This window comes from Nematolebias whitei, chromosome 20 (genome assembly GCF_014905685.2).
Source record: "Nematolebias whitei isolate Nwh7 chromosome 20, NemWhi1, whole genome shotgun sequence".
NCBI classification, from domain to species: domain Eukaryota; kingdom Metazoa; phylum Chordata; class Actinopteri; order Cyprinodontiformes; family Rivulidae; genus Nematolebias; species Nematolebias whitei.
In genome coordinates this window covers 38,454,904-38,465,298 of record NC_056517.1, presented here as the reverse complement: position 1 = coordinate 38,465,298, position 10,395 = coordinate 38,454,904, and the positions used below count along the sequence as shown (strand labels likewise).

The window sequence follows — 10,395 nt, the reverse complement described above, 5'->3', positions numbered from 1 at the left end:
CGTAAGTCCACGTACATTCTGCAAACACACACACACACACACTGCCCGCCCTCTCTGTGGCTTCAGATTAATGTTTGTATTTATCTTTACTGGTTTAACAGAAAGTCTCAGAACAACGTTTGTTTTGTTCGTTTGAAACCACGACTCTCTGCAGGATAAAAACAAACTTGGAGTCTCCTTCGGCTTCGGTCGGCTGCACAGATTCTGTTCTCAGTGATGACGGGTGATTTTACTTTTGTTTGTGTGGATTAAATGGTGTGGGCTCGGAGTAATAAAGTGGATCCTTGTGCAGCTTACGGACTTCCTGCGCAGGCAGGGAAGAGGAGCGTTGGCTAATGGAGGCGAGCGCGCTTCAGGGGCTTTACTGCATCGATTACACAAATTAGGTTATTGTTGTTGTTGTTGTTGTTCTTGTTTTCCCAGGATTGGGCATGTGTGTTCAACGTGTGTGTTGCAATTTTTGTTGTTGCTGGAACAGAATTAGCTTGAATTTGCATCAATCTCAATAATTTTATATAAATGTTTTATAGATTTTTAAATAAGTGACGTAAAACATTTAAGTTGGAAAGGAGAAAAATTTTTTTGGTGTTTTTTAAAAAGTTTTTCTCGTGATTTGAATTTTTTTTTTTCCCAGCAGTACATTAATGTTAATCAGTTGGCAATTATTCACCATTTATAATATTAATATTTCAATAAAACTGCAAAAATAAGGCTGCTTTTTTTATATTGGGTACAGAAATATATATATTTTAAAATGAAATGGGTAAATTACATATTTTTGTTAATATATCTTTAGCTGTATTTTCCATTTTGAATAATTATATTTCCAGCTTCTCTTCCCTCCGTGCTTTTAACCCGTTTCATTGCAGCATTAGTTAAACTCTGATGAATTGTTGGTTTGGCCTCTAATCCAGCTGCTGAAAACCTTGCAGACACACACACACACACACACACACACACATACACACACACACACACACACACACACACACACACACACACACACACACACACACACACCCAGCCTCACCCCCGGAGCTTCAACAGCCCCGCTTTGGGGATCAATTTTTCTGCTGCATATTGCAAAGCGTTATAAATAGTATGTCGGCCCATGTAGTGTTCGTATCTATTGCTCCCCCCTTCCTCCCCTCCTGGCACAAAGATCTCTTGTTCCCCCAGTGAATGCGTGCTGCCCTGAGCCATTCAGGCTTTTGTGGGGCCGAGGGGCCCCTCTCTCACCCCCCCCCCCTCCTCTGCTGGGGTCAAAGGGAGGCAGGGGCAGGGCTTATCCCTGGTTAGTGGGTGAGGACAGGGGTGTGTGAGGGGAGGAAGTGGGTGAGGGCAGAGATATTAGATTTAAGGAGGGGTGGGGGCAATGGAGCAACACGAGAATTAATATAATTATTTTCTTACAATTCTGATGCAAAAATATAAATAAAAGTTCAACTAAAAGCGCCTGTTATTCCTTTTATAAGGCCGTTTAAAATTATCTAATTTTTGGTATTTATCAGTTTTATGTGTTTGGATTTTTTAAATACACTCATTAAATTTGTAAATTTAATGAATTATAACTTGAGCGGATATTTAAACAAAAATATATATTTAATTTAAATTTAAAAAAACTGTTTTGCACCTAGTGTATATATTGTTGTGTCAATTATGTTTATCTACACCCGTCGATTGATTTTAAGATTTTTTTTTTTCACTATTATTTTAAATAAAAGATAAAACAAAGGAAAAACAATAAAATGAAAAGTCAGTAAAAGAATAAAATGTGTGTGAAATGTTGAAAAACAAACTTTTCTACCATTTAAACCGTAATAATTATGTAATATTTCCAGTCTTATTTCTTATAATTACAACTTTTTGTTTGCAGCTATGTCGATTACATGAACAAATTTGCATAACTGTGTAATCGTAGTGTATAAAATCATGGTATTGGTCACATTTGACAAAACGTTTGTGTCAAACATCAAATTAAATGATTCTTATTAAAAGCACCGTTGTTGTCCGGGACTCTTTAACTTGTTGTAGAAACAAAAATGTTTCCTGGTGTGTCCACGGTTAAAATAAAAAACGTTCTAATGTTGATGTTTGTCTCCACAGGTGTCTTCTCTGCTGCCGACGGGTCATCGTTGGGGACAGGAGTCGTCCCAGTGGGCGGGGCCACGTCCGAGTTGTCACAGCAACAGCAGCCCACGCCTTCCCTGGCCCCTCCCTCCCCTTTCACCGCCGCTGCTCCTCTCAGCAGCACGTCCTCCACGCACGTGAGTCCCGAGCTGAAAACTCTCCCTCACCTGACGCGCGTGAAAGGACGAGCTCGTCAAAACCCGCGGCGACGCACTCCATCTCTCTTTTTTCTTTTCCTCTTTCACAAACGCACACTCTGCCTTCATTCAGCGACTCGCGTCGTTCACGTCTTTGAACTCGAGTGCGCAGAGAGAAAAAAGCAGGAAACCTGCGTGAAGACAAACAAACCGACGCGCACCAATTAAAACGTTCTCGGCACCAAATCCCTGCGCTCCATTATCAATCCTCCGCTGCGTTAATTATCTGTAAAACGTGCGCGTTCTGACCTTGTGCGTAGTCGGTTTTTACAGCCGGATAATCTGCTGCTGACGCTCGGGTGCACCTGTGGAGGGTCGCAGTCGTTCACTGAAAGAACAAATAAATAAAAAAACATCTTCATTTTTGTTCTCACAGGAGCCGTTCTGCAGACTAATTCAGTTCTTTTAACCTCCGAGAACAAGGCCACCATGTCGCCTGATGCGTTCCTGCTAATTAAAACGTGTCTTTTCAGAGGGAGCGGAAAGAAATGAAGGGACTTTTGAAGGAATATTGAATTCTGACAGAAAACGGCATCGGTGGAGGAACCGCCGAGGCTGGGCGTTACGGCAGAACGTCTTCCCCCTTTATGCTTCAGATCATGTCGCTTAAAACGCAAACGTGGAGAAATTATTTATTCCCATCTTCTGTGGTCTAAAATTGTTCACATTGAAATAAGACGAAATGTTTCAAAAGTTAAAAAAGGTAAATAAAGTTGGAGTTTATGGAATTACCAAAGAGCAGAATTATTATGGCAACTTAATAAAAATAATATTTCAGCTTCTTTCAGATAAAAAGAGAAAGCTCGCCTTCCTTTTACAGACTGCAGTCTCCAAACGTCCTCAGTCCTGTCTCCAATTGTGTCCTCGCTGTCCTGTGATGTAATAACAGCTGACACAGTGGGGATGGGGGGCGGGGGGGGGGGTATCCCTCTGCTTGTCTCTATGATCCATCCGTCTCTTCTGAACGTACTAAAGTGACAGAACAGAAATGAGGGTCCCCTTTTTACTTTACGCGTTGTTTATTTTTGTTTAAACTTGCGTCTGTTGGCGTCTCGTGCCGCACGCCTCCGTGCAACTTTCAACAGAGTCTGCAGAAATGTGACGACTCCAGCGTGGCGCTGATGGCGGGATTCCCCGTGTGCGTCAAAGACCAAGACCCGTTGCTATTTTCTGTCACACGGCAAACTGACGTTGGCTATCAGCCCAAGACGGTGGGAAAAACATGAATTAAAGTGAGTTAGAGACTTTAATATAAGAAGAATGTTGATGGGAATAAAGACGGGATTACAGAGCTGAGGGAGGGGGAGGTTGTTTCAAAGCAATGAACTCTGAGAATGGGTATTTAATTTAATATATTAATGCAATTAATTATTGCATTTCAAGTCCAATTTTTCTAAATTATAATTTTTTTAATAAATTTATTTATACATTTTTTAATAAATTTATTTAGGTTTATTCCCTAAAAATAAATTAAAAAAAATTTACAAACAGCTGAAGGCTTTGATTAAACATCTAATATATTTACAAAAATTACACAATTAAAAATAGCTTAATTGCCTGTTTAAAAAATACAAATTCATAAAAATATAATTCTATTTATAGAAATGGCTTGTTCTTTTGGCTTATTGGAAAATTGCATCACGTTCGTGGTTTTCCCCGGTTTATTATTAAAGTGTAAAAAATACAATAATCGATGAAGCTCGTCACCGTAAATATTTTAATTCTATAATTTTTATTTTAATTTTCATCATGTGATCATCCTTAAAGGAGATTTTCTGAATTTTTTTTTCTGCAGCGTCATTTGTTTGGAGTGTTTTCTTCTGCATTCAACAGTCAGCCATTTTGTTCTTTTAGACAGAGCAGATGATGCAACCCCCCCCCCCCCCCCCCCCCCCCCCCCCCCCCTCCCCCCACCCTTCACACCATGGCCCTTATTTGGGAAATGCCTTAATTGGATTAAACTCTATGCATCAGAAACACTTTGTCAGCATGTCAGCATACTGTCGGGGCGCTCCGAGCCTCATGTGCCGCTGAATAATGAGCCGCTGCTTCGTGGAGCGCACGTTTAGCTCCAAAAGTTTTCATTTGGGTATTAATTAGAAAATTAAAATTAAGGCTATCACTGTTTTTTTTAATGATCTTATTGAGACATATGCATTCATATTTAAAAAAAAAAAAAAAAGCTTTTACTGCTTTAATTTTTCAAGATCGGATTTAACTATTTTTTTTAATTTACCTTTTAAAGAGCAGTATTTAAAATAACTGATTCATGCAGCAAACATTTCTATACTTTATGGTTTAGAGTAAAATGCACAGATATTTTAACTACACTTTTTATTTAAAGATGTTCCGTTTTACTAAGACCTCTTTTATTTTGACATGTTGGAACGTCCTGAAGGTGACAGAAGCTGTGAGGACAGTCAAACATGGCTTCATGTCTCCTCTGTCCCTCTGTCCTCAGGTGGGGGCTCTGCCCGGCTCCGTCTTCAACCTGGCCCCCCCTCACATGTTCGGCAACAGGCTGAACCCCAACTCCACCATGGCGGCGCTCATCGCTCAGTCCGAAGCGTCACCAGCAGGTACCAGAACAAACCTAACCTGGAGCTCTGTGTGTGTGTTCGTGTGTGTGTGAGAGAAGATAATAAATGGGTCACGCCCCCTTGATCCTCCAGAAAGGTCAAGGGTCAGAGATAGTCCTAAGCCCCTCCTGTTGTGTTCTGGAGCTGAGTGGGCGGGGCTTACACCTCGTGTTAATGGCCATATATGTGTGTGCTTCACGTGGACGGGCTTGAGTGTGTGAGAGGAAGAGCAGAAGTCGACCATGATGGTTCTGAGTTGGCCCGCTGCAGAAGATCCGACGAACAAGTTGAAAAGTGGCTTTAACAATCAAACGCAGCCTCTTCCTGATGCAAGACATCTGTCTGGCTGGGAAGTAGAGCAGAGAGGTGGGGGTCTGCAGGAATAAAGAGTGAAGAGGAGGAAGTGGGTCCTGCTGCCAGTCAGCAGAGCCAGATCCAGCGTGACCTGCAGGTCGGCTCACTAATCAGGCTGAATGTGAGGGGAGCACAGAAACATGCGCGCTGCGCTCGTAGACATAAAATATACCGTTTGCCCCAATAAAACATTTGTCTGCATAGAAACCGTTCACCTGCAACTTCAAAGTTTATAATTCAAATTCATAATCCAGGTTAAAAAAAAAATAATCCCAGCAATGTTCCGACAGGTCATCTGGACGGTTTATTTATTTATTTATTTATTTATTTACTCGTTACCTGCAACATTAAGTTGTAGTAAATTCAGTTTCTGTAATATGAGGAATCCCAAAAGTTTTAAAACCAAAACAACTGGACTTACATAATGCGAGGGCAATTTTATGTTATTTACTCCCTCACTTTGTAAATATTAAGACTTATTGACTAGTTTTAATTCGGTCAGTCTGAACGACTAATTTTCCTCCAATAATAATATCCACAAACAGCTAATTATTTTTTTATTTTATTTTAAACAGTCAACGTAGGCTCTTACAGTTTACCACAAAATAAAATGTTTAAACTGATATTTTTTTATTTAATTTTAAAGAGTCAACTCCAGCATGACAAATCAAATGAAGCTCTTGTTTTTATTTTTAATTAATTTTCAGAATGTTCTGCAGATACTGTTGATAAGAAATGCAACAAACTGTGGTGAGAAATGTTCGTTTAGCAGGAATCATGAAGGGGGAACTAAACAACTGCTAAATGTAATATCAAGTATTCTTTTACCGTAGCCTTTATTTTTACGTCATACTTCTGGATTGTATTTATTAACAATATTTAAGTATGAATATGTCTAATTTAAATGGTATTTATTTAATTATGCTTAAACCAGGCGTGTTAAAACACCCAGGTGGTGTTGAAGTATCCACTAACCATCATGATGTGTTTCTTTTACCATAAAGCATCTCTGCAGCAGAGGTAACGGCCTGGCAGGGAAACAAACCTCATCACAACACCGGTCCAGCCTCATGTACGCTGCAAATACCACTGGGTGTAGAAAAATTGCTCTCATTTCAACTAAAACATAAAAAAAAGTGTGTCCACTAAGAATATCGACGTCGACAAACTATCAGGATCGATCGCGTCCACTGTTCAGGATTTATCCGCCTGTTAGCAGCTCGTGCTGTAACGCTAAATCAAGGTCAAACCGACCTGGTTGTTTTTATTTATACAGCAAATCTTCACGATATCGAAGCCGCCCATCTGCAGCGTCATGTTCACGGCTTTAAAGTTTGGTTTGTCAGCTGTTCGGGGGTCATGCGAGGTGTTTGTGTGTTTGTGTGCATGTAGCCTGTTTACTTTGGCAGCCGCTCTTCTTTGCTTTTGAGGGAGGCGCCACGACAGAAAGGGTTACGACGGAAAAAACAACAAAAGGGTTCGGAAAAAGAAGGGAGCTGAAGTGGATGGTGGGAGGAAGCCGCTGGGGTTTGACTGTCTTAAGTAGAGGGGAGTTGATGTGAGCGTATAGATGCAAAAAGTGTGTGTGCATGTGTGATTCATTACTCTCAGTGAGGAAAATGAAAAGAAGCGTCTGGCCGGGGGCCCAGAGGGAGGAGAGGCGAAGAGGCAGTCCGAACGACGGCTCGGATGTGAAAGAGATACGAAGAAACTGAGACGTTCTGGTGGCTGCAGTGGCTTCGGGATTACGGGACGTTTAATCTGGATTAGAGAGGAATCCGTCAAACTTCTAAATGTTGCGATCCTCAGACACTCTAAGCTAGAGGTGTTAAAAAACGAGGAAGCAGTGTGTTGGTGTAGAGGAGAGCCGCAGAGCTTTTAGACAGTGTGGGTAACTTGAATTAACAATAATTACCAAATCTGCCAGAATTAATCTGGCAGATCTGAATTAATTAAATTGATACAAATTAAAATTGCCAACTATAAAATAAATCTGAAGTGACCATTTCTTTCAAATAAGTCTGATTGTGTTTTGCAGCTTGCAGAGGGATTCTGCCTTTTTTTATAGCAAACTTGTAGATTGTCATCTAAAATGTTTACAAATAAAAATGAGCGTTAATATACCAAATATGTGCTCAAGAGGATTCCAGATTGTCTTCAAGTTTTCATTCAACCTTTATTTATACAGGTTGGTCTCAATGAGCCTGACCTACATTACTTTGTAGATTGTGAAGAGAATGGGTCCTAAGACTGAGCCTTGTGGTACACCATTGTTAACAGTTAGATAGCTGGACAATGCGTTCAACCATTATGTTGAACGCATTGCCTCCGATCTGAGAGATAATTAGAGAACCAACCATCAAGTTGCATCTTTTGAAGTTTTATGGTTGATTTGGGCTGAAAATATCAATTTTGCTGTTTTTTTAAAGTCCGCAGTCCGTCTCGCCTGTACCTTGTTTACCAAATAAGACCAGGAAGATGCAGCAGTTTATTTGTGTTTATTTCAGCAAGATAGCTCTTCTGTATATTATTTTCAAGCATACAAGTTCTTCTAAAGGTTGTTAATTATTAACATTATATTAAATAAGTTTGGCACTTAGGAGTCGCCACAACAGGCGTTTAGACTGGAGGCTCGAACCTGCAGCCTCAGGATTACTGGACCGCGGCGCTGACCACCGAGCTACCTCAGCCCTTCTTAGATCTTGTTAAATGAGCAATGCAAGAAATAGGACGCCTTGTTGTGCCCTAATTTATTAAAAACTCCTCGTTGTGAAACACTCGAAATAATCAACCTCCAAACAAGAGTGTGAATTTAAACAAACACTTTATAGTTTGGTCTGTTTTTTTCTTGACAAAAATAAAGAAAAGGTTTAAAACGTGTTGTGTTGCTGCGCAAACCGTCTCCAAATTTATTTATTTATTTATTTGGACGTCAAATTGATTTTTGTGTGTGCAGATCAGGAGGTGGGAGACGGCGGCGGCGTTGGCGGCGGATCTCAGGGCTTCTCCATAAGAGCTTCTCCCAAGACCACCCCGCGGTGAACACACACACCTACACACACACTTCGATGCCCTCCCACCCCTCACTCATCATTTACATTCCACACTGCCCCCTCTGCTTCACCCAACCCCCCACTTTTTCTTTTTCTGGTTTTCCCTTCGCCGGCCCCTCGGTTCCTTCTCACTCCACACACTCGCACACACACACTCGCACACACACACATTCCCTCGTTCATTTTTACCCTACAGGCGATTTTCTCTCTCTTAGCCAACGATAACTTGTTTTAAAGGAGCTAACCATCCATCAAGTCCAGTTAGATTTCTCTCTTTTAGCCTGGGTTTAAATCACACACGGATGGACAGTTTTGATGATTTGCTGCATTTTCTCCACTCGGGAATATTTTCATGGATCCTTCAGGATGGGAATATTGATCCCACAGACACATTTTTTATGTTTGTTTGTTTGTGGGACGGGCCATTTCTTTAGATAAGGTTGGTAACACCAAATAACTCATCAGAATGTAGGTTTGTAAGAAATGAGCAGTTTCTCCAGATATTTGAACATTTAGATAAAAAAATACACTTTGTGTCCTCCATCCGCCACAGATTGGGTTTTTTGTGTTGAACTCTTCATTTCTCTCCATTACGGTTCGCTCTGCTCTCCTGCTGTCCCTCATTTCCCCTTTTTCACACTCAACAGATTGTCTGAACAACCAGGATTTATCGCATCAAGACGTCGCACTTCCCTTTCTGTGTCCCCGACGTCCCGTTCCTTTCCTCCCTCTCCCCGTCTTCCTCGGGCCTGGCCCCTTTTCATTAGAGGCCACTGTAACAACAAATTGATGTAGTTTTATAGCCAGCAGTGTCTATGTTTGTCTGACATTTATGTTGGGTCGTTAATCTCCCTATTGACCTCTCCATCTCTCCTTTTTCTGCCCATGCTCTCTCCGTTTAGCTCTCCCATTGGTGGCCTGCAGATTCGCTATGACTCCTCGGGGTCGTTGCCGGGGCCAGGGTTGGGGTTGCTAGGGGCCGGGGGAGGCGGCGGTGGCGAGACGCTGCCCCCCGTGGCCACTAGCATCGAGCAGCTCCTGGAGAGGCAGTGGAACGAAGGGCAGAGCTTCCTGCTGCAGCACGGAGCGCAAGGAGACGGTGAGAGGACACACTTCAGATGTCACACGTTTGTGCTTCATGAAATGTTGTTTTTTTTCCACTTACTGCCCATTTCTGTCGACTCTGTCACCTCCAGCTGCTCCCTCTCCGCTGTCGTTTTCCCTCTGCCAATATCTGTCACTTATCAGCTTATCTTAACATCCCTTCAGGGATCAATAAAGTGAAAATGAAAAAGTGAAGCGATGGTCGTCCAGTTGTTAGAAAAGCCATCCTTCAGCCGGGTCAGTCGGACCGAGGAGTCCTCTCTAGTTTCATCTCGTCCTCGTTGTGCTCAGTCTGAAGCAACTGTAGCTTATTCTGACCTTTGACCTCCCCGTGGAAGAAATCGGTCATGAGTCGTGTCGATGCAGCACCGTTACATCGTTTCCCCTCGAGGAATGATCGGCGTTTCAACGTTAGAACGTTTTTCCTTTTTCAGGTGAACCAGAAAAACCTGTGAACGATGAAGTTTGCTGAAGAAGCTGAAGCTAAATCGTTAAAGCTAAAAAGAGCAAAGCACTAACTAAAATGAAAAGTAAACAAAAATACTACTTAAATTAGCAAAACACGAGCTAAAAGCTAATAATTGAAAAAAATATGGTCAATTTGGCAAAAGGCTAGCTAAAAGTTAAAACTAGTAAGAGTAGCTGAAACTCAAGTGTAAGGCTAGCTAAATGCTAAAAGTAGTAAAATGCTAGCCTAGCCAAAAGAAGCTAAATGTTAGCTAAAATTAGAAGAAAAAAAATTAAAACTATGATATTATTAGCTCAAGACTTAATGTAACTGAAAGCTGGCTGAAAGCTATTCGCCAAAAGCAATAAAATGAAAATTTTAGACTAGTTAAAAGCTAAAAGTAGTAAAACTAGCTAAAACTATCAAAGTTATTGTAAGGCTAGCTAAAGCTCAAAGTTGGCGTAAGGCTAGCTAAAACTATTGGTTAGCGTAAGGCTAGCTAAATGCTAAAAGTAGTAAGACTAGCTAAA

At 41.2% G+C, this 10,395-nt stretch overlaps 1 protein-coding gene across 1 annotated transcript in view; it reads left to right on the top strand.

Annotated features, from left to right (window-relative positions):
• Window positions 1-10,395, top strand: part of mllt10 (MLLT10 histone lysine methyltransferase DOT1L cofactor) — a 49,779-nt gene that overhangs the window by 34,915 nt on the left and 4,469 nt on the right. The window contains exons 11-14 of the mRNA XM_037694355.1: window positions 2,107-2,267; window positions 4,789-4,906; window positions 8,217-8,298; window positions 9,216-9,412. Coding sequence (XP_037550283.1) covers window positions 2,107-2,267; window positions 4,789-4,906; window positions 8,217-8,298; window positions 9,216-9,412 — 558 coding nt within the window. The remainder of the gene's footprint in view (window positions 1-2,106; window positions 2,268-4,788; window positions 4,907-8,216; window positions 8,299-9,215; window positions 9,413-10,395) is intronic.